The 24,940-nt window shown below is 42.2% G+C and overlaps 1 protein-coding gene across 2 annotated transcripts in view; it reads left to right on the top strand.

Annotated features, from left to right (window-relative positions):
- LOC132403900 (uncharacterized) overlaps nt 1-24,940 on the top strand; it is a 217,606-nt gene that overhangs the window by 147,152 nt on the left and 45,514 nt on the right. For both annotated transcript variants that reach the window (XM_059987708.1, XM_059987709.1), the window contains 2 exons: nt 4,717-5,306; nt 9,248-9,434. In XM_059987708.1, the coding sequence (XP_059843691.1) occupies nt 4,717-5,306; nt 9,248-9,434 (777 nt within the window). The remainder of the gene's footprint in view (nt 1-4,716; nt 5,307-9,247; nt 9,435-24,940) is intronic.

The raw sequence follows: 24,940 nt of genomic DNA, 5'->3' as shown, positions 1-24,940 counted from the left end.
AATCAATGGCAAAAAAAGAGACTGTTTTGGCACATCAAGACTTTATTGATCAGAAGGGCTATTCCCACTTCCTGGCTGTCAATCCACAAGCATGGAGTATGCAGTTCTTCAAATAATTGTCCAGAAACATTTGAACTACAAGAAGGATTTCTGCCTCAGGAAGTTTTATCTAATTCCCAAATGTCTTTGAGTTGAAATTAAATCCCCTCATCCCCACTCTGGGTTCTACTCACTGGAAAGGGACAAGAAAATACCCTTGAGTTATCCCCTCTCTGCCTAAGGAAGTAATGTCTTTCTTTCTATTTAGCCAAACCAAGCCTTCCATAGTTTTAAGCACATCCATTAAATCTTCTCTCAAAATCCCTTGTTCTAGAGAAAACCATTACCGTTAGTGTGGATTATAAGCTGCAGTAGGCCATTCAGCCGTTCGTACCTATTCTACCATTCAATAAAATCATGCTGATCCTTTCCTTCAGTGTCCCTTTCCTGCATTAACCCCATATCCATTGATTTCATTAATATCTAAAAGCCTATCAACTCTACTCTGAATGTACACGGCATCTGAGCCTCCACAGCTCATTTTATGAACAGTGATCAGTTAAGAAAGGGGAGAAGCAAAAGAAAAACCTGGGTGTTACTTCTCTCTTTCTCCTAGGGGAGGAACATAGGTTTAAGGTGACATTTGACTGGATCTTGATGGTTAATTTGGTTATACAGGGGTTGTTCGGTATTAGAAACAACCCACTTGAGGAAGTGGTTGAGGCAGGGGTACTAACAACATTTAAAAAACATTTGAACTGTTAGATAGATAGCAAGTGTTTAGAGAGATATGGGCCAAGCATGGACAAATGTGTTTAGCTTGGTCTGCATGGACCTGTTGGGCAAAGGGTCTTTTTGCATGTTGTATGGCTTTATGAATCTACGAAAGTTAGCATGCAGGGGCAGAGGCGGTTAAGAAAGCAAATGGTACATTAGTCTTTGTAGCAAGTAGATTCAAGTTCAAGAGCTAAGATTCTTGCTGCATTTGTAAGGCTGCACCATGAGCATTGTGTGCCAGTCCAGGTCTCCCTATCTGAGACAGAATATCTCTATCTAGTATCTTCTACTATCTATTATCTTTCTTCCAGAATCTTGCTCTGGAGTTCAGGTTCACTGAATTGATTTCTTGGATGGCAGGAATGTCAGGAAAGATTGGGATGGATTCATATTTAAGCATAAATTTCTATCAGGACTGCACATGAGATGCAGGAAAGATGTTTCAGATGGAGAGGAGGTCCAGAAGGAGGGACCCCAATCTTCAAATTATAAGGGATAATCCATTTAGGACTGAGATGAGGAGAAATATCTTCTTCCAAAGAGTGCTGAATTTGTGGGATTTTCTACCACAGAGTTGAGTTCAAGACATTAATTATCTTCAAGAGGTTAGATTAGGGGATGTGGCGGAAAGTGGGTGCAGGGTACAGATTTTGAATAATCCGATGTAATTGTATTGAATGGTGGGATAGGTTCAAAGAGCTGAATCTACAATCCCAGTCCTGATGCAGGCTCTTGACATGAATTATCGATACATTCCTTTTTCCTCCATAAATGCTGCTCGAGCCAGTAAGTTCTTCCAACAGTTTGTATCTTATCAATCTCTATAGAACATAGAACATCACAGTTTAGTAGAGACCCTTCAGCATATAATTTTATATCAGCCTTTTAACCTACTCTGAGATCAATATCACATTTCCCTCCCACATAGCCCTCTGTTTTTTCTATCATCCATGAGCCTAAGAGACTCTTAAATGTCCCTAATGTATCTGCCTCTACTGGTAGTGTGTTCCACCACATTTTGTGTAAAAAAACTTAACTCTGACATCTCCTCTACACTTTCCTCTAATCACTTTAAAATTATGCCCCCTTGTTTTAGCCTCTATCAATGCCTCTTACATCTTTTACACCTCTGTCAAGTGAACCCTCATCTTCTTTCACTCCAAAGAGAAAAGTCTTTGCTTGCTCAACCTATCCTCATAAAACATGCTCTCTAATCCAGGCAGGATCCTGGTAAATCTTCTCTGCACCCTCTTTAAAGCTTCCACATTCTTCCGATAATGAGGCACCTTAAGTTTATCTAAGAATCTGTCCTCAACCACCCATAGGAGAAGAGAATTCCAGAGATCCATTACCCTCTGTATTTCTGTGCATCCCAGATTAACATGACTGGCCTCTTACTTCATAACCATGGCTCCTTGCTTGTAACCTTTTCACTAGTGAAAACATCTCAACACTTACATGATCAAGAGCCTCATTAGGATCTTATATTTTTGAATTAAGTTATATGTTTGAATATTTTCAAACTCCAAGGAGTAAACATTGCATTGCTATAGTCCCATTAACTTAGTTAACAAGGCATTTAATCATGCAACATACCTGATACTGGAAATGAAAGATATTAGACTGCTGACCTGCATCTCTGTTCTCTCTTGTCTTTCCTCTCACCCATTCTTTTCTCTCTGTTCTCTCTATCTCTCCTGTTTGCAACCTTCTCCCACTGTTTTCTCTCCTCTTTCTCTTGCTCTCATATCTCCTCTTTTTTCTTTGCTCTCTTTTCTCTTATCTCTCCTGTTACTCAATTTTCCCTTCTTTCTCACTCTCTTTACTCTCCTGCCTTTCTTGCACTTTCTCTCACTCTTTCTTTTGTCACCCCCTTTCTCTCACCCTCTCTTTGCTCTCTGCTTTCTTTCACTCTCTTCAACCTTAACTCTCTCCTTCCTGACTTTTCTCTCTCTCTTGCACTCTTTTCTTTCCTCTTCCTCTTGCTACTTTTTCTCCTTTTCCTTGCTCTCTTTTCTTTCCTGTCCATCTTTTTCCCTCCTCCTCTTTTATATCTCTTCTCTCTCTCTCTCGTCTCTTCCTTCTCTCGTCTCCTTTTTCTCTCATTCTTATCTCTCCGCTTGCTTTGTTTCTTCTCTCTTTTGCTGTCTTTTCTCTCCCCTTCCCCAGCTCGCCTTTCTTCCCCTCTTCTCTTTCTCTTTTTCTTTTCTCTTGTTCCTATCTCCTCACTCTCCCTTTTCTCTCCTCCCACCCTCACTTCAACTCTCTTCTGTTTTCCACCTTTTCTTTCTCCTTTTTTCTCTTCTCCTTCTCCTCTCTCTTTTCTCCTTTCTTTTTTCTTCTTCTTTCCTCCCCTTTCTGTCACCTCACTCACTCCCCTTTCTCTCACCCTCCTCACTCTTTCCCTTTTCTGTCACCCTCCTCACTCTTTCCCTTTTCTGTCACCCTCCTCACTCTCTCCCATTTCTCTCACCCTCCTCACTCTCTCCCCTTTCTCTCACCCTCCTCACTCTCTCCCCTTTCTGTCACCCTCCTCACTCTCTCCCCTTTCTGTCACCCTCCTCACTCTCTCCCCTTTCTGTCACCCTCCTCACTCTCTCTCTCTTTTCTGTCACCCTCCTCACTCTCTCTCTTTTTTGTCCCATCTCCTCTCCAGCTCTCTTTCTTCAAAGGTTGCAAAGGTACATTTAATGCCAGAGAAATGTATACAATATACATCCTGAATTGCTTTTTCTTTGCAAGCATCCATGGAAACAGAGAAGTGCCCCAAAGAATAAATGGCAGTTAGATGTTAGAACCCCAAAGTCCCCCCTCCCCAGCTCCCCTCCCTCCCGCGCATGAGCAGCAGCAAGCAACGATCCCCCCTCCCCCACCGGCAAAGAAAGCAGTCACACCTTCTACTGAGCACTCAAGCGTGAGCAAAGCATTTGCAAAGACGCAGACTTGCAGTTACACCAAACACTTCGTGTTTCACCTGGTATACGACATACCACTGGCTCTCTCTCTCTAATAAGGAAGAAGGATGCGTCTTCATTTTCCCAGCGAGCGAGAAGACATAACAAACAACCCGCTGGTTTACCATATTAAAAGTCCATCACATCGCTTTTTCTGAGCTCTGTGCCTGAAGATCTCAAAGTTCCCGGTTATCCGGGCACACAGTCTCAGATATCCCAACTCCCCACTGACACACGGGTTTCCTGTCGTAACACCGACCTTCGATCCGCCCGTCTCCAGAGCTTCCAAATCCGAGCCGGACTCTTAGGCCAAACCCTTGGCGTGCCGAACAGCGGCCGGTCCTGAAGCCCCGAGAACGGGTCCCATTCCTGCAAAGAGCCAAAGTCAGCGTGCAACTCCAGGTCAGGGTCTTCAAAAGAACCCTGAAAGGGAAAAGTAATGATATCAAAGATGGAAATAGAGCTGTTTTTGAAGATGCATGCAAGGGGGTCGCCGTTCAACGCTATTATTACTCTGCTCCGCCTCTTTGCTCTCTCTTCTCTTTCTTCTCTCCCTCTCTCATTTCTCTCTCACCTGTTTCTCTTTCTCACTTTCCTCTCCCCATTCTTTGTGCCACCTCCTCTTTCTCTCTCCTTTCTTTTCTCTATCTCTCTCTCTTCTCTCATCTTCTCCCCCTCGTTCACACTCCCCCCTGCAATACTCCTTTAAACCTATCTCTTTAGCAAGGCTTTGGTCACTGATCATCTTCCCCCTTGTGGGGCACGCTGTTGGGCACTGTCAGATGGAAGCCTTGGTATGTTGGATTGTGAATGAGTGGAGTATAAATGTTGGGAGCTGTCCATTAGTCGACCAGAGCTGGAAGTTCAATCTGATCTCAGATGCCACTAAATGTAGCAAAGTTAATGTAGGCGGGATATTTATGTGTGTGTTCTTTGTTTTGCAAAGGCTGAGAAATGCTTCAGTGCCGGGCTGCCAGAAGAGCTCTCCCTGCAAGCCCTACATGCCCTGTCGCCGGACATCGTGCACTCCTGCGAACCAGTCGTCATGCTGGCAGCCGTCTGCTCCGTCCTCCTGTCCTCCAGTGAACCTCCGGCCTTGCCCCCCGCCCGCCATCCCGAATCTATGCAAGCCCGTGCAGCGGTCATGTGCGACCCGTTCTGCTCCTGTCTCCTGGGCACTCCCGAACCCGCCATTTTGCCCACCCACCTCCGGGCTGAGCACCCGCCCACAGACTAGCCCGGTTCCCCGATCCCTGTCCGCCTGCCTCCTCCCAGGCCGCCTGAACTGTGGAACGAGCCGTCCCATGACGCCCACTTGCCTTCCCCTGGCCCGGATGAGCTGCCCGTCACCGTCCCCTCTCTCCTTGTGCACTGCTATGCATCAGTCCCACTGCCCTTCCAATCCTCCCCTGGACCCTTGCCCTTCTGCCAGTTTCAACCCTTCTTTGGCTCGGCAGTGCTCTGTGACTTCGGTTACGTACCCAAAACCTTGCCCCATACTTGAAGTGCCGAAGTTTAAGCATGAACAATGTATGGGTAAGATGATGAAGACTTAGTTCTCCTCTTCTGTGGTAGTGGAATAGACTAATATGTGACAAATATGAAGTCTATCTTTTATTGTCTTTGGCCTATTTGTTTTCATTCCTGAGTCTCTCAATGTGCAGGTGATCCTCAGTAATTTAACATGAGGCCACTGAGATGTGTTGGAAGGCTGACTCCAGGTGTACCTGCTAGCTTGGCCCCACTCTGAAGCTGATTGCCATGCCAACAGGTAGCACTGGGTTTCCCCAGCTGTTCTCTGGCAATGACAGGTGACCCAGCTCCATGAATAAATACTCTGGCAAAATTAGTTGCCTCATTAAAGCCTTAAATTGTGAACTTACGCATTGTCTATGATTAGAGGGATGTCATCTCACATTCCCCCTCGATGGTCAACCTGATGGCATGAACATCGATTTCTCTAACTTCCAATATCCACTCCCCTCTGTACCTCCCCGCCCCACCTTCCCTTATCAGACTGACTTCATTGCCTTTTCTCATGACCCTCTGCTCTCCCTCATGGTAAGCCCATCACCCTTATGTTCCTCCCTCTGGTTCTCCAGCTTACCTTCCATTTATTCCATGGTCCACTGCTCTTCTCCATTCAGATTCCATCGTCTTCAACCCTTTGTCACTCCACCTATCACATCACAGCTTCCGCTTTCCTCCCACCCCTCATCTGGATCCACCCATCACCACCCCCTTGCTCCACCCCCTTGCCACCACCTCTTTATACTGACTATCTTCCCTCATTCTCTCCAGTCCTGATGAAAGGCGTCAACCCAAAATGTTAACTTGTCCATTTCCTTCCACGGATGCTGCCTCCAACATTTAGGCTGTGTTTCTGCAGACTTCCAGCATCTGCAGTCTCTCTTCTGACATCTCTGTGGCCCTGTCTTGGCTGTGTGAGGTGGGACACCATAGTCTGCCTTCAACGACTACCCTGGATCACTTGCCAGCTTGTGGTCTTCCCCTCCTCCTACCTTCTTGTTGTGGCCTCTGCTCCCTTCCTTTCCAGTTCAGATGAAGGTGCTCAGCCTGAAATGTCGACAGTTTATTTCTGTCCGTAGACGCTGCGTGGCTGGCTGCGTTCCTCCAGCATTTTGCGCGCGCGTGCGCGTGTGCGTGTGTGTATGTATGTGTGTGTGTTTGTGTGTGTGTGTGTGTGTGTGTGTGTGTGTGTGCGTGTGCGTGTGTGTGTATGTGTGTGTGTGTGTGTTTGTGCGTGCATGTGTGTGCGTGTGTGTGTGTGTGTGTATGTGTTGCTCAAGTTTTTCAGCATTTGCAGACTCTCTTGTGTCTATAATTAACTACCTTCTTTAAAATTCAGAAGTTGCTGTACTTATCTTGACAAGGTGGTGGAAAGGCAAGGGCAATCCTTCACTCTTCCAGCGTTAGAACAACCAGCAGCCACACTGCCCCATGGTGCAGGGCCGTTAGACCTGCTCCCAGAGCATTGCTCAGCAATACCACTTCAGCACTGAGATATTGTCAGAGGCAAGCCTACTGGTTCCCCTGCATTCTCCCCCCGCCTCCCATCCACCCCACACAACACGCCTACAGATTCATCATGATCTAATCAAATGGGGGAACAAGCTCCTCTTGTTCTGATGTTCCTCTTACTGCGGAAGGAGGTTATTCCCAAAGCGTGTGAAAGCTTTCTGCTACAGAGATTAGATGTGCTCTAGAATTGGAACTGGAACTGGTTTATTATTGTCAAAGGTGCAGCAAAAAGCTTTGTTTTGCATGCCTTCCATACAGATCGTTCCATGCATAAGTGCATCGAGGTGGTACAAAGGGAAAAGCATTAACAGAATGCAGAATATACTGTTACAGATTCAGGGAATGTGCTATGCAAGTAGATGCTGAAGCACAGGGCTGTGAGCAAGTATTTTGCAGGTTCAATAGTTCATCTTTAATGTCTTGAAACAGCGGGACAGAAGTTGTTCAGGTGCTTTCTGCCAGCTTTTCCAGTCATTAGAAAGAAGAAATAAGAGAGAACAGCAAAAATACAGTCCAAGCTGTTTTAGTGTTAATCTGCTGCCATCTAAATTCATAATATTTGTAACACCCCACCCTGCTGACCCAATTCAGTAGTGATGGATAATTTCCCTTTAACAGACCCTGGGAATTACATTTTCCAAAGCTCCAGAGAGTAGCTTGGTTCATCACTTTTCCTGGGTGCCCACATGCATCATTCCCAGTGTCCAAGGACAAGTCCGTACCACCTCCCTCTCCTGCTCACCATGCTCAATGGACAGCCACGGCCCTCAGAAATCTAAACTCGTCACTCCTTACTCTGGTCCATGGTCCCAGAGACTTGAAAATTCAGAATTCCAGAGAAAATCAGGACAATGATCATTTCCCACTCTGGCGCCTCCTGAGTGTGAGTCACTCACAGCTTGATGTCAGAGATTCCCAGTGTGCTATCATTGCCCATTAAACATCCCTGTCAGAGCAGTTCAGATGCACTTGGACCATGTTGCTGCCAGAAGTCTAACGGTTGGGCACTCGTTAAGCATAACATGGTCACCCCAGCATAATAATGTACTCGATGTACAGGGTAAGTTCCGTACCTAAGCTTCATCTTTTGTGACTCTTTGCTGTTTCCCTCCACTTTACTAACTTCCCCTTCACTTCATGATCTCCATTTCATCTTCCCCAGAATCATCCCTGGTACTGAAATTGCCCTTTCTTCATTTCACCCCACCCCCTTCCAGTCAACTAACTCCTATCATTCCTGGATGCCAACACACACAACATGTAATTGCTTTGAGGAACCTACAGGCTATTGAAGGAAGGGAATTAATGACGCTACTCAGCAAGGACCAGTAACCCACAAAGAGTTAGGTTTGCTGTCATTGGATGTGTTCTTCCAGTCCTTTCCACAAAGTCCACCTCCATACATCTCACCCAGGTACTTCAATACCCCACTCCAATACCCCAACAACTGAAGAAGCCTAAAGATATGTTTAATCTCTTGGCGATTCCCCACTAGCAATATCCTAAAGATTAGCAACTCCGTTTTACATCGCTGTAATATTTCCCACTGCCTGACTTTACTTAATTAAAGTCTATTACCTTAAGAGAGATACTCAAATGAAGAACAGTTACAAGCCTGAGTGAAAGATTTGTTTGCTTGAAGCAACACTTGTGGATCTTTAAAAATAAGCTGATATTGTTACCATACCAATTGAAGCTGGGAAGTATGAAACAAAAGTACCTTTTGACACTACTCTTTATGTCTATCCTGACAATCTGTTTTTGTTATTTGCCCTGTACAATTAGAGCGTACTGACTGGGGTTTGCCACAATCACAGTAGAGGATGAGCAGTGAGCAGAAGGGGCCAGAGAGAGGGCAGAGATGGGCACGTGGGTGGCCCTACTTTCCATTGGAGCACAACTGACCCCCACCTTGTGATTCTGAGCTGTGGCATTCACGTCCAGGAGATCAGCAGGGGGAGGGGTGTATCACAGTGTTTCTGCCTGTACACTATTCCACCCCACTGCACTCATCTAGGTTTGCAACAATTCTACTGTGCCTGTAATGTTTCAGTACTTTGACCTCCCTTGACCTACTGCTCAAACTCCCATGTTCAACATACGGGTTTCCACAGTAACACCCACAAAATGCTGGAGGAGCTCAGTGTGGAGGGGAATATGCGGTCGAGGTTTTGGACCGAGACCCCTCCAATGATGCTACCTGACCTGCTGAGGTCCTCCAGCACTTTGTGTGTGTTGCTCTGGATTTCTAACATCTGCAGAATCTCCTGAGTATATTCAGATTTCCACCCTAAGTTTAAGTAAGCAGCTTTTGAAGGGCATCTGTCTAAAAGGACGTTGCTTATCAAATTAAATTCATCTGTGATGGAGTCCATTTACGAGCCATAGGACCTGGGCTGTTGGGAGCAGCGACACTGATATCTCTTCTCCTACAGCAATGGAGTGTTGTAATGGTGAGCCACAGAAGGATTGCACTGAACCTCCCACCAGCTGCAAAGCTGGGCAAGGCAGCAATTACTTCAACAGCATGCTGAAGGAGCTGAACAAGAACAACACGTGCAGCATTCTACCTGTCTCCAAGCCAGTCGTGACAGCCTGCGGCAAGAATACGCCCACCGCCAGGTAACCAAAGACAGTTATTAATCCTTTACTTTTTCCAGTGTGGTGTGAGGAGCAATTTGGGAAGAGTTCACCTCCATGTTAATAGTGGTGTTAGTGGTAGACAGCCATCGATCCCGGGAGATCATGGGTTTGTGCCGCTGGTGGCCTGTGTCCTCTCCAGGGTACAAGCCTGGGTGTGAAGATCCGGCTTTTGCCCATGCAGCGGGCTCCCCCTCTCTATGTCACTGATGTAGTCCAAGGGAAGGGCAAGTGCCGATGCAGCTTGGCACCAGTGTCCTCGCAGAGGTTGCCAGAGTGAAGTTGTAAACAACATCAAACTGCCTCAGGGACCCTGACTCCGGATTTCTTCCTCGGGGTCTACTCCCGAAGCCTTTCCCATGGGTGGGTATGGCCACAAGGCAGCGGAAGTTTAAAATCAGAGTTTTCCTGCTCTTAGGCGGGCTGCTGTCCAAGGCTGACGAGCCCCACCCACCCGAAGCAACTGGTTTTGAGGCGCCAGTGATTCTGCCTTTGCCCCTTGTCAGCAGAAACAGTTCCACCAGGCCTAGTAACTAAACCATACACGAAGGCCAAGAATTGGACTTGTTTGTCAGAGGCTACCAGAGTCGCATGCCATTTGGAGCACTTTATAGGTAGTGGGAGCTTATCCCCACTACCACCCCCGGCTAAGACAACCTTAGGAACCGTGGTGTTACACAATTGGATTATAGAACAATTCAACATTTATAAGTGAATCCTTTGGTTGTGGTTGTGAGCTATGCTTGCATTTATTGTCTAACCTTCATTATGTTTGAGAAGGGTCATGGTTGTACATTGTGTTTTATAGATTTGAATATATCTTTATATTTATTATGCTTTTTATGCTTATTGTGTTTTTTATGCTGTGTTGGATCTGGAGTACAAATCATTTCATTCTGCTTTACATTTGTGCACTGAAGAACAATAAACAATCTTGAATCTCAAATGTATTGAAGTTATAAAAGCAGAGTGCAGAATGTAGTGTTACAGTGACAGAGAAAGTGCAGTGCAGGTAGACAAATAAAGTGCGAGGTAGACTGAGAGATTGTTCACCTGTTAGCGTACAAGAAGTCTATTACAATCTGATAATAAGAATAATGAGGGTATGATTACAGTGAGGTAGAAGCTCTGCCTGAGTTTCGTGATTATACACTCTCAGGATTTTGTAAATTCTCTGCGATGGGAGAGCAGAGAGGAGAGACACTGATAAAAGTAACAAGATACTTCTTGACCAAAAGATGTTAATGAACACTTGGGTTTCAAAAGCAATTCTGAAAATTTCACAGTCACTTTCCTGACACCAGAACATTTTTCCCCCCAAGACATGAATGTCTCCACAGTCTTTTCTTCTGGATTACTGCTTCAGTAAGTAAACACTGCCAGATATAATCTTACTAGTTAGTGTCTGACCACAGTCTGCAGAAGCTGGATTGAAGGCATCAGTAACTAGGGACAGCTTGAAAGTAATTGTAAAGGGGGTTGGGGGTGTGGGAGTGAAGTGAGGGAGAATTAGTTTAAACTGAGAGTTGTGGCTTAGAATCCACTGGCGACAGGATGGTGCAAACAGATTCAATCTTTATTTGCAAAACAAAATTGGATAAAGACTTGGAAAAGAGAGAACGTACAGGGCTTAGGGTCAAAGCTTGGGAGAGAAGGTAACTGGATGCCTGTGTCGAAAGTCCAGCATAAGCCATGGAGTAAGTTTGTAATGCAAGGTTATATTCTGTAATGTGATAGAGGAGGAGGAGATTGCAATATTGGGCAGGAGTGGCACAATTTTAAATAATTTATGAACCTTGAGTCAATAGAGTCTTAAAGCACTGTAGGAGAGAAACAGGCCCTGCAGTGCCTCCAGTCCACACTGCACTGTTACTCTGCTAGTCCCTTTGACACAGGACTGGACCATAGCCCTCCACACCTCTCCCATCCATGTATTTATCCAAACTTCTCTTAAATGTTGAAACAAAACCAACGTCCATCTCTTCCAGACTCACTACCCTCTGAGTGAAGAAGTTCCCCTTAAATAATTCACTTCACCCTTAACCTATGACCTCTAGTTCTGGTTTCACTCAACCTCAGTGGAAAAAGCCTGCTTGCATTAACTGCTCTCTATGCCTCTCATAATTTAGTATACCTCCATCTAATCTCCCTCATTCTCCTATGTTCCAGGGAATAAAGTCCTAACCTATTCAACCTTTCCCTGTAACTCAAATCCTCAAATACTGGCAACATTCTTCTAAATTTTCACTGTAGCCTTTCAGACTTACTGATATATTTCTTATAGGTAGGTGACCAGAACAACACACAGTGCTCCAAATTTGGTCTCACCAATGTTTTATATTTCAACTTAACATTCCAACTCCTGTACTCAATACTTCGATCTATGAAAGCCAATGTGCCAAAAGCTGTCTTTATGACTCCATCTACCTGTAACAAAACTTTCAAGGAATTATGGATCTGTACTTCCAGATCCCTCTGTTCTACTACACCCCTCAGTGCCCCACTGTTCGCTGTCTACTTTCTACACGAAGTGCAATACCTTACACTCATCTGCATTAAATTCCACTTGCCATTTTTTAATCCCTTTTTTCCAGCTGGTTCAGATCCCGCCTTTCTCAATGGGCACTACGCTTCCAATCTTGGTGTCACCCACAAATGTGGTAATTCAGTCGGAGATATTGCACAGGCTGCTTATGGATGTGCTTTTTGCCTGGGGGATATGCTTATCCTTTCAACTTTCAAGTACAACTTGTCTTAACTTTCTTCTCTGATTACCATGACAATGAAGTCTCACCACTGCATGATCTAACCCCTTCTGCCCCCCCCCCCCCGGTAACTAAGGCACTGGGATTGCCTTGGAGACTGAAGGGGTTGATTTCAGAAGGACTTGGGCAAGAAGCATCCTGGATGAAATCATAGGGGCCATTCCTGTATTTGTGATTTGTGTACAGCACTGGGATTGGAATTGGATCATTATTGTCACATGTACCGAGATACAATGAAAAGCTTGTTCGTACAGATCAAATCATTACCCAGTGCATTGAGGTAGTGTGCAATGATTTGGAGAAGTATCTGAAAGGAAAGCATGTTAGCAGGGTGGGGTAGTCACAGTGCAAGTTGGTGTAAGGAAATCTTGTAAAACCAGAATTAACAACTCTAGCAATGTTATTCAAGAGAGGGCATGGTGCTGAATATATACTACATAGCTCGAGCTGACGTTCAGTGCACAGTTACATAAACCTGTCTGGCTGCAAAATTAATGATATCTGCATATTAAAACTGTTGTGTATTTAATATTTCAGTCATATTTGAGTAATATTATAAATATATTGATTTGATTAAACATTCTTTGTTGTTTAGATAATTCTTTGCGGATTATATGTAAAAGTACACGAATGGTATATGTCATTGCGCCACCATGTCATATGCATCTTGCTAAAATAAAAACGAAGCTAGACACAAGTTTTCCCTGTTTCTCCCATGTTTTTCTTTTGATTAATTTCTGAAGTTACAAAACTTAACAAAAGCCAGCAGCCCTTGGCCACCGAAGAATGTAGTTCCCACTGAAGTCAAGCATACTTTTCACAAAGGACCCTTCCCAATTCCACAACTCATATTCTCAGTATTATTTATTACAAAAACATCTACACTTATTTCTTACAAAAACATCTACACTTATTTACTATTTATTATGATTATTTGTTTCCTTTTTGTGTTCGCAGTTTGCCTTCTGTTGTAAATTGGTTGTTTGTGTGTTGTTCATCAATAATTTGCATGTATTTCTTTGTTCAAATGTGAATGCCTACAAGAACATTAATCACAGGATAAATATGGTAATGTAGCGGTGTGCTACACGCAGCGCTAAAATTACGACGCGGAGTCGGTAACTGCAGTCGAAGGAAAAATCTTGACTCGAAAACTTCAGCCTCACTTTTAAACCTCTGTCAACCGGCCCCCCATGGCGCAGAGGCTCCAAAGCTCTGTGCTCGCAAACCCCCGTAGGCTATCTAATTGTGAGTCGGTTCGGATACGCCAGGAAATGGGTCGCCACAGTAACATTACTGTACATAAATCAATAATAAATTTATTTTGAACTTTGAACTTGGAACAGTAATCAGGTGAGGATCAGCCACTAGCTTTACTACAGTGGAGAGTGGGGCACACATTACACTGTTATTTGATCCAAGTTTAACATTAGCTCTTCTTTGTAAGGCTAGTGATCAATGACCAGCAGTTCAGGTGTTCCCAGTGGAGTGGGTCATGACTGCAAGAGGCACGTTACTGCAATAGCGTACCACCCGAGATGATATTAAAAAAAGAGAATGCCACATCCTCATTGGAGATACAAATGTCAAAGCAGACATATCAAAGAGAGAGAACTACAGAATCAGAAGGAGCAACAACGAGAGAGACACATTCATGGAATCAGAAATGAGGAAATGTCACTCAGAATCCAAGCTAGATATATCACTGGAGGCACAGGAATAGCCCAGGAAAATCTTCCCAGGTTCCAGGTTATGCAAATGCAAAGACCTGCTAGTTTTAATGATTAGACAGTCATTAACGATACTTCTCCTCTTGTCAGCCTTAAGCAGCTGACTTTGTGCCCTGAGACTGTGTCCTCTGCTTCTGCACGTTCCAGCCTGAAGAACGAGCCTTTCAGCATCCATCCTCTCACAATGATAGCATGTGGTCATCTCCCATTCTTCCAACTTCTAGGAAGAATGAGCCTATCCTACTTCATTCCTCCTCTCAAGACAAGTCTTTCACCCCAGGAACCAGTCTAGGGTATCTACTCTACATTATAAGACCATATGAGCATAAAATATGGAAGCAGAATTAGGCCATCTGGCCCATCGAGCCAACTCCATCATTTCATCATAGCTGATCCGTTTTCCTTCTCAACCCCAGTCTCCTGCCTTCTCCATATATCCCTTCATGCCCTGATTAATCAAGAATTTATCGACTTCTGCCTTAAATATACCAAATGACTTGGCCTCTGCAGCCACCTATGGCAACAAATTCCACAGAATCACCACTTTCTGGCTAAAGAAATTCTTCCTCCTTTCTAAAAGGGCACCTCTCTATTCTGAGGCTGTGTCCTCTGGGCTTAGATTCTCCCACCATGGGAAACATCCTCTCCATCCACTCTATCAGGGCTTTCACTATTCAATAGGTTTTAATGAGGTCACCCCTCATTCTTCTGAATTCCAGTGAGTACAGTCCCAGAGCCGTCAAACACTCTTCATATGACAAGCTATTTAATCCTGCAATCATTTTGTGAATTTCCTGAATTTCCAACGTCAGCACATCCTTTCTTAAAAAAGCAGCCTAAAACTGCTCACAATACTCCAAGTGAGCCGTGCTTTACAGAGCCTCAACATTACATCCTTGCTTTTATGTTCTAGTACACTAGAAATGAATGCTAACATTGCATCTGCCTTCCTCATCTGCAAATTAACCTTTAGGGAAACCTGCACAAGAATTCCCAAGTCCCTTCATACCACAAATTGTTGAGTTTTCTCTCCTTTTAGAAAATAGTCTAACCTTTATTTCTTCTACCTAAGTGCACGACCGTACACTTCCCCACACTGTATTCCATCTGCCACTACTTTGCACATCCTCCCAATCTGTCTAAGTCCTTCATAAGCCTTGCTTCTTCCTCCACTGATCTTTGTATCATCCACAAGCTTTGTTATAAAACCATCAAGTCCATCATCTAAGTCATTGAGATATAACTTAAAAAGAAATGGTCCCAACACAAATCCCTGTGGAACACCATTAGTCACCAGCACCCAACCAGAAAATGCTCCCTTTATTCCCACTCTTTACATTTTGCCTATCAGCCGCTGCTTTATCCATGCTAGTATCTTTCCTGTAAATCCATGGACTCTTAACTTGTTAAGCAGCCTCGTGTGTGGCACCTTCTAAAATTCTAAATTCTAAAAGGCCTTCTAAAATTCCAGGTACACAACATCCTCCAATTCTCCTTTGTCTATCCTGCTTATAATTTCTTCAAAGTATTCCAACAGATTTGTCAGCCCAAGATTTTCCCTTGATGAAATTATGTTGACTATGGCCTGTTTTATCATGTACCTCCAAGTACCCAAAAACCACATCTTTTTTTTAATTAGTTTTTTTATACATTTTACAAATTTAAAAAAACCCCAAATCAAAATGAGGAACATTAATACAGTGCAAAATTAAGCATACAATGACAATATGATACAAAGAAAGAGAATTAAAAAAAAACACCTAAATTGAAGACAAGTAAACTTAGTATCCTCCCCAAGCCCCACAACACAAAAAAAAACTCCAGACCAACCACAACACAATATAGAGAATATAAATCAGGACAATCAAACTCCCAGACTGTGAATACACTTAGCAACAGTGGATAATAATGCCTACTACCAGAAAAAAAAGGGAGCTGAAAGCAAGGGACCGGAAAGAAAAAAACCCTAGTCAAGAGGAAGGTTATGAAAGTACTCGATAAAAGGTCCCCAGACCTTATGGAACTTTAGATCTGAATTAAGAACTGAATAATGAATTTTTTCGAGGTCCAAGCAGGCCATGATGTCGTTAAGCCATTGAGCATGAGTGGGCGGGGCAACATCTCTCCATCTGAGGAGGATCAAGCATCTAGCCAGGAGAGAGGCAAAGGATAATATTCGGCATTTGGTCGGACTCAGACGTAAATCTGTCTCGCCCCAGAAACCGAACACAGCAATTAAGGGATTTGGTTCTAGGTGCTGATTCAGAACATATGGTAATGTAGTGAAGACATCTTTCCAAAATTTCTCCAAGCTAGGACAGAACCAGTACATATGAATGAGAGAGGCCTCGCCCCTCTTGCATTTATCACAAAGCGGACTAATGTTACGGTAGAATCGAGATAGTTTAGATTTAGACAAGTGGGCTCTATGAATAATCTTAAACTGTAAAAGGCAATGGTGAGCACAAAGAGAGGTTGAGTTAACCAATTTGAGAATTGAGTCCCAACTCTCATCAGATAAGGAGGTATTTAAATCCTGCTCCCATGCCATTTTAATTTTATCCACAGGGACCCGTCGTAAAGCTACTAATTTATCTCGAATAATTGATATTAAACCTTTACTTAGTGGATTAATGGAAAGAAATAAGTCCGTAGCATTTTTCGCAGGCATTTCAGGAAAGTTAGGAATTAAAGGAGCAATGAAGTGTCTGATTTGGAGATATCTAAAAAAATGAGCATTGGACAGATTGAACTTAACAGAGAGTTGCTGAAAAGAAGCGAAGCGATTATCAATGAAAAGATCTTCAAAATGTCTAATGCCCTTCCTATACCAAACATGGAATGCTGAATCGTATGTAGTAGGTAAAAAAAGGTGATTATGAGCAACAGGGCTGGAAACGGAAAACCCCTGGAAACTATAGCATTTCCTGATCTGAGCCCATATACGCAAAGTGTGTCTAACAAGAGGATTAGCTATTAATCTGGACAGACTACGAGGGAGTGCAGAGCCAAGAAGTGCAGAGATAGATAATTCTTTAGTGGAGCTCAACTCCATCGCCACCCAGTTAGGGCACTCGGGTTGGCCATGGAAGAAAGACCAGAAGGTAGCACAACGTATATTAGCTGCCCAATAATATAAACGAAAGTTAGGTAAAGCCATGCCACCCTCTTTTTTAGATTTTTGGAGATGGATTTTATTAATTCTAGAGCGCTTATTCTGCCACAGATATGACAAAATAATAGAGTCTAAGGAATCAAAAAAAGATTTAGGAATAAAAATTGGGATAGATTGAAATAGGTATAAAAATTTGGGGAGAACATACATTTTAACAACATTAATACGACTTACCAAAGACATAGATAGAGGTGACCATTGTACCAGACTCTGTTTTATAGCATATGAAAGGTTGGCAAAGTTTTCACGAAAGAGATCTTTAAACTTCCTTGTGACTGTAATTCCAAGATAAGTGAATTGATAATGGACTACTTTAAAAGGGAGATCACAAAGTGTTAATTCTTGTGCTTCTTTATTAATTGGGAAAAGTTCACTTGGGAAATGGCTAATTTCTTATAATGGGTTAAAAAAGAAGGCAAATTGGTAAAGTGGCCTTTATTGTAAAAGGGGGAGGGGGAGTTAAGTATAAGAGCTGTAGCTGGAGAGGTCTCCTCTTTAAATCCAAAGAAAGAATAGCTGGTGTTGGAGATAACTCCTGATGGGAGTTATATGCAGACCCCCAAAGAGTAGGATGTGGTCTACAAATTACAATTGGTGTTACAGAATGCATGCCAAGAGTGTAATATTACAATAGTCATGGTGGATTTCAATATGCAGGTAGATTGGGAAAAGCAGGTTGGTGCTGGATCCCAAGGGGGAAATTTCTAGAATGCTTATAAGATAGCTTTTTACAGAAGCTCATGGTTCAGCCCTCCAGGGGATCAGCTATTCTGGATCAGGTGCTGTGAACTGTAATTTATTAGACAGATTATGGTAAAGGAACCCATAGGGCAAAGTGATCACAATATGATCGAATTCACCCTGGCCTGGCATTCGATAAAGAGAATCTAAGGTCAGATGTATCAGTATTACAGTGAAGTAAAGGGAATTGCAGAGGCATGAAAGAGGAGCTGGTGAAAACGTATTGGAAAAGATCACTGGCAAGGATGATGGCAGAGCAGCAATGGCTGGAGTTTCTGGAAGCAATATGGAAAACACAGGATATATACATCCCAAAGAGTAGGAAGTACTTCAAGGGCAAAATAACAAAACTATGGCCAACAAGAGAAGTCAAAACCGACATAAAAGCTAAAGAGAGGGCATATAATAAAACAAAAATTAGTGGAAATTAGAGGATTGGGAAGTTTTTAAAGCAATGGAAGGCAACTAAAAAAGCAATTAAAAGGAAAATATGAAATACAAAGGTAAGCTAGCTAATAATATTAAAGGAGATACCAAAAGTTTCTTCAGATACATAAACTGTAAAAGAGAAGCAAGAGTAGATATCAGACCACTGGAAAACGATGCTGGAGAGGTAGTAATGGGGGACAACAAAATAGCGAATGAGCTGAACAAGTATTTTGCACCTATCTTCACTGTGTGAAGACACTGGCAGTGTGCCAGAAACTTGAGAGAATCAGTGGGCAGAAGTGTGTGAAGTCACCATTACCAAGGAGAAGGTTCTTTGGAAACTGGAAGGTCTGGAGGTAGATAAGTCAACTGTACCAGATGGTATATAACCTAGGGTTCTGAAAGAAGAGGCTGAAGGGATTGTGAAAGCATTAGTAATGATCTTTCAAGAATCAATTGATTCTGGCATGGTTTCCGGAGGACTGGAAAATTGCAAATGTCACTCCACTCTTCAAGAATGGAGAAAGGCAGAAGCAAGGAAATTATAGGCCAATGGTTGGGAAGATGTTTAGTCGATTGTTAAAGATGTGCTTTTTGGGACTTACGGTAAGATGGCGATTGCTTAGCTGCTCCGAACTTTTGTTCCGTTATTTTTGCTATCTTTGCACTAAATGTCTCCATTTTTTAAACCTTAGTTAGGAACTTTATTTGGTTTCTTTTACTTGCCTGTGAACACATCTACCTTACAATGTCTAACAAGAGTTCTAAATCCGGGAGAAAGGAAGTTCCGGCTCTGTCGGCTGAGACCGTCGCTGCGCTGGAACAACACCGAGACGATATTTTAAAGGAATTTAGAACCGCTTTCAAACAGCTGGAAGCCAAACTGGATCGGATCAACGATAGAGTGGACGAACATGCTGAACACTTATCTCGCATCAATTCGACTTCTGAAGATTTAGAAAGTCGTGTTCGATACTTGGAGACTCTCTGTTCCAGCCTAGAGGGAAAATATAACAAACTCCTTTCCAAAATGGTGGATCTCGAAAATCGCAGCAGACGTTGTAACCTTCGAATTCTTGGGTTGCCAGAGGCCACCGAACAGGGATCAACCGTGAAGTTTTTCGCCAAGTTTCTCTGTGAGATATTCGGGAAAGATTTGCTTCCGAACCCGCCTGAGCTCGAAAGGGCACACAGAGTCTACATTCCCCCCGGAATTCTGGGCTCCCGCCCGCAACCGGTAATTTTGTGCTTTCATCAATACCAGGTAAAACATCGTCTGATTATGGAGGCACGTCGCAGAGGTACTTTTACTTTCCAAGGTACGATCATTCGCTTTGTGGAAGATTTTGCACCCCAGATCTTAAAGATGCACGCTGAGTTTAAAGGCGTAATGGAAGTGCTTTTTGATCGTGGTTTTAAACCCTCTCTTCGCAATCCTGCTGATTTACGAATCACGCTTAATACTGGAAAATATAAGTGGTTTAAGTCAGTGAAGGAGGCTGAGGCATTTGTTGCAAGTCTTCCGGCTATCCAGCCATCTTCGGAACCCGATCGGACCTCCTAAAATGGTGGATAAGTACTTCTCGTAGTAAAATTACTTTTTCTGGACTCAGACTTCACTTGAATCACTCAGACATTATTTACTGAAACTCTAAGGGCTGTCGACAATCTCTCCCTGGATTTGGTGTGTCTTTTTTAAATAGACATTCTGTGCTTAATGTTTCCCTATGGATGTTTAAATAGTACTTGTATAATCTATTTTATTCTTGTATAACTTTATCTATAGAGTTCTACAATTGACTCTAACTTGTTTTGGAGGTTTGAAGTCTTTATTGAAGGCCTCCCTGGTTGTTGGTTCACAGTTTAACTGCTGATTATTTTTTTTTTTATTTATTATTTTTTTTCACCTTTTTTTAAATCTTTGCTTTTTTTTTCTCTCTGTAAATGGTTGATAAGTACTCTTCTTGAATCTATAATTTTCCCCTTCCTTTTTTTTTCCCCTTTCTCTTACTTTATTCTTCCATAATTTTTCACAGGTTAGTTTTGGTTTTCTTCCGATTTTCTCTGTATTAAGTGTTATATTTCTGCAGAAGATGTTCCAATTTGTAGTTATGTTTTCTAGTGCATAAACTAGTTACTATTTGCTATAGTATTTATACAGAACTGCTGTTAATGACACAGATCTGGAAGTTATATTTGGGTTAATTTTTTTGGTAGAGCTAGCTGCTTTTTTTGGTGGGCGTCTAGTTTTGGGTTGTGTGGAAGGGGTGGGTTTTCCAGTTCTAACATCACTCACTGTTTCTATTGTTTTTCTTTATTGCTCAGGACATGTTTATGTTTTGATTTCATGAATCTATGTTTACATTTCTGCTCCCAGACTGCTATTGTATTGCTTGACTTTTTATATACCTGCTGCCTTTTATGCATTAGTAATTGATAATGGGTAGTGCACTTAAATTCGTGAGCTGGAATGTAAAGGGATTGAATCACCCTGTTAAAAGGAGGAAGGTATTCTCACATATCAAACAACTCAAAGCTGACATTGCTTTCCTTCAAGAAACTCATATTCGTTGTTTTGACAACTCCCGGCTTCTGTCAAAGTGGGCGGGTCAGCATTTTCATTCATCCTTTGCAGCTAAAGCTAGGGGAGTCTCCATTCTTATTAACTCAAATATTCCGTTTGAACTCCATAATAAAATATCTGATACAAATGGCCATTTTATTATTGTTTCTGGTAAACTATATAACACTAAAGTTGTACTAGCAAACCTGTATGCCCCCAACTTTGATGATGTTAACTTTTTTGAACGTTTTTTGTCCTCACTACCAGACTTAAACTCATACTCTCTTATATTGGGTGGTGACTTCAACTATTGGTTAGATCCTAATCTGGATCGATCATCCTCTGTTACCAGATCACCTACTAAATCTGCCTTAGCTATCCAATCATTTCTCTCTAATTTTGGTATCTCTGATATATGGCGTTTCCTTCATCCTACTGAGAGAGATTATTCTTTTTTTTCACATGTTCACCATACCTTCACTAGAATTGACTATTTCTTACTTGATAACCAACTTATTCCATTTGCCTACTCTTGTGACTATCAGAGTATACTGATTTCTGACCATGCCCCAATTACTCTCCCTCTGAACTTTCCTGGTCTCCCTCAGAGGAATAAACACTGGTGGTTTGATTCAACTTTATTATCGGATGATGATTTTTTAATATTTATTAAGGATCAGATAACCTTTTATTTTAACACTAATACATCACCTGAAGTGTCATCCCAGATTGTCTGGGATGCCATGAAAGCATATCTGAGGGGTCAAATAATCTCTTACACAGCAAATCTCAACAGAAGATCCTGTGCAGATCGAGTAGACCTCATAAACCAGATTAAAGAATTGGATCAACTGTATGCTCAAACTAAGAACCCTGAACTATACAAGAAGCGTGTTGAACTCCAAACTAAATTTAATCTTCTGTCTACTCAACCTGTCGAACGCCAACTTCTCGAAAGCAAGAGTCGCTTTTACATTCATGGGGATAAGTCTGGTAAATTTCTAGCCAATCAGCTGAGGCGTTCCAAAGCCAAACAACATATTACAAAGATCCGGAAGGAGAACGGAGACTTTACATCAGATCATTTAGAAATTAATGATGCATTTAAAAATTTTTATTCTTGGCTTTATTCCTCTGAATCTGTGAATGACAATATCTCTGTTGATCAATTTTTAAAGAATCTGAATATTCCTTCACTTTCATCTGATTTTAAAGCCAAACTTAATGCGCCTATATCATCAGAAGAAATATCTTTTGCAATTTCTGCATTGTCCTCAGGGAAATCTCCTGGACCTGATGGGTTCCCTGTAGAATTTTATAAATCATTATCTTCACTTCTTTCTCCTCAGTTACTTTCAGTATTATCTGACTCGTTTAATTACGGCAAATTGCCACCCTCTTTCAATGAGGCATCTATTATTCTTCTATTAAAAAAGGGTAAAGACCCAACAGAGTGTTCCTCGTATAGGCTGATTTCTTTGCTCAATGTTGATGTAAAGATCTTAGCTAAAGTTTTGGCTTATAGATTAGAAACCGTTATTCCCTCCATTATCTCTGATGACCAATCAGGTTTTATTAAAAACCGTCTCCCTTTTTTTAACATTTATTTAATATCTTATACTCACCTCCAACTGGGATTCCTGAATGTGTTATTTCCCTCGATGCGGAGAAAGCATTTGATCTTATAGAGTGGAACTACCTTTTTGCAGTCTTAGAAAAATTTGACCTCGATCAAAGTTTCATCTCTTGGATCAAATTGCTGTACCTGTGTCCTACTGCTTCTGTTTTAACTAATTTTCAGAAATCCCAGGTATTTAATCTCAAACGTGGCACCCGTCAGGGATGCCCCTTAAGTCCCTTCCTCTTTGATTTGGCTATAGAACCTTTGGCAATAGCATTTCGAAATTGTCCTGAATTGACCGTGATTTGGAGAGGGGGTGTTGAGCATAAAGTTTCTCCTTATGCTGATGACTTATTACTCTTTCTCTCAAATCCGTCTACATCCTTACCTCCAATGTTTTCACTTTTTGACCAGTTTAGCCAGATCTCTGGCTATAAACTTAATTTACATAATTCCCTTTAATATTTACATTGAAGCTCATGCAACTGAGTCTGGTTGAGCAGATTGTTGCTCAACACATAGATCTGGTACATGGATGGGACGGGTGTGCAGGATGTGTTGCAGGTGTGGATTGATGGACCAGGCAGAATAACAGTTTAGCACTGTCTATATGGGCTGAAGGGCCCATTTCTGTGCTGTAGTGCTCTATGACTCTGAATATTAAAGAAAGTGCATATGCAATCTCCCACAAATGTACACAATGCTCACCACTCATTACATTGCATTTTTAACACTAAGCCTTGCACTGATCATCTTATGAGAGTTGATTTGCTACTATTGTCAAATCTGGTTTAAAAGTGCCTTAAAGTTTTGAATAATTATAAAGAATAAAATTTAAAAGTAACCACTCTTTCTTCAATGGTTGGTAAGTTGATGGAGAAGATCCTGAGAGGCAGGATTTATGAACAATATGATTCAGAATAGTCAGCATGGCTTTGTCAAAGGCAGGTTGTGCCTTACGAGCCTGATTGAATTTTTTGAGGATGTGACTAAACACATTGATGAAGGTAGAGCTTTAGATGTAATATATATGGATTTCAGCGAGGCATTTGCTGAGGTACCCCATGCAAGGCTTATTGAGAAAGTAAGGAGGCCAAGGGAACATTGCTTTGTGGATCCAGAACTGGCTTGCCCACAGAAGGCAAAGAGTGGTTGTATATGGGTCATATTCTGCATAGAGGTCGTTGACCAGTGGTGTGCCTCAGAGATCTGTTCTGGGACCCCTACTCTTTGTGATTTTTATAAATGACCTGGATGAGGAAGTGGAGGGACGGTTTAGTAAGTTTGCTGATGACACAAAGGTTGGGGTTGTTGTGGATAGTGTGGAGGGCTGTCAGAGGTTACAGCGGGACAGTGATAGGATGCAAAATTGGGCCGAGAACTGGCAGATGGAGTTCAACCCAGATAAGTGTGAGGTGGTTCATTTTGGTAGTTCAAATATGATGTCAGAATATAGTATTAATGGTAAGGCTCTTGGCAGTGTGGAGAATCAGGGATTTTGGAGTCTGAGTCCATAGGACACTCAAAGCTGCTACGCAGGTTGATTCTGTGATTAGGAAGGCATATGGTGCATTGGCCTTCATCCCAATCCTGCATTGGGATTGAGTTTAAGAGCTGAGAGGTAATGTTGCAGCTATATAGGACCCTGGTCAGACCCCACTTGGAGTACTATGCTCAGTTCTGGACGCTTCACTACAGGAAGGACGTGGAAACCATAGAAAGGGTGCAGAGGAGATTTACAAGGATGTTGCCTGGATTGGAGAGCATGCCTTATGAGAACAGGTTGAGTGAACTCGGCCTTTTCTCCTTGGAGTGATGGAAGATGAGAGGTAACCTGATAGAGGTGTATAAAATAATGAGTGGCATTGATCGTGTGGATAGTCAGAGGCTTTTTCCCAGGGCTAAAATGGCTGGCATGAGAAGGCACAGTTTTAAGATGCTTGGAAGTAGGTACAGAGGAGATGTCAGGGGTAAGTTTTTTTACACAGGGAGTGTTGAGGCAGAAACAATAGGGTATTTTAAGAGACTTCTGGATAGGTACATGGAGATTAGAAAAAAAGAGGTAATCTCCAGGGCCTGCTCTATGGGGGGCAGCTTGCTCTCCATCTCATACTGCCCTGGCTTGCATATCACATAGACAGCTAGGACTAAATATCCATGGTCTAAGAAATCCGTTGAAGTTGAATTGGGAAAAGATGGTAAAACTTTATGTAAAAAATTTCTGATTTGTAAATATCTGAAAAAATTAGATTTAGGTAATTTAAATTTATCGGAAAGTTGGTCAAAAGACATCAAAGTACCTTCAAAAAAAAGATCACAAAAACATTTTATACCTTTCCTTTTCCATATGCTAAAAGCTTGATCTGTCAAGGAAGGTTTGAAAAAAAATTAAATAAAATAGGACTATCAAGAACAAAGTTTTTCAGAGTAAAAAATTTACGAAATTGAAACCAAATTCGTAATG

This window comes from Hypanus sabinus, chromosome 13 (assembly GCF_030144855.1).
Source record: "Hypanus sabinus isolate sHypSab1 chromosome 13, sHypSab1.hap1, whole genome shotgun sequence".
Classification (NCBI taxonomy): domain Eukaryota; kingdom Metazoa; phylum Chordata; class Chondrichthyes; order Myliobatiformes; family Dasyatidae; genus Hypanus; species Hypanus sabinus.
The sequence above is the reverse complement of the archived record's forward strand: the minus strand, read 5'-3'. Positions and strand labels throughout refer to the sequence as shown.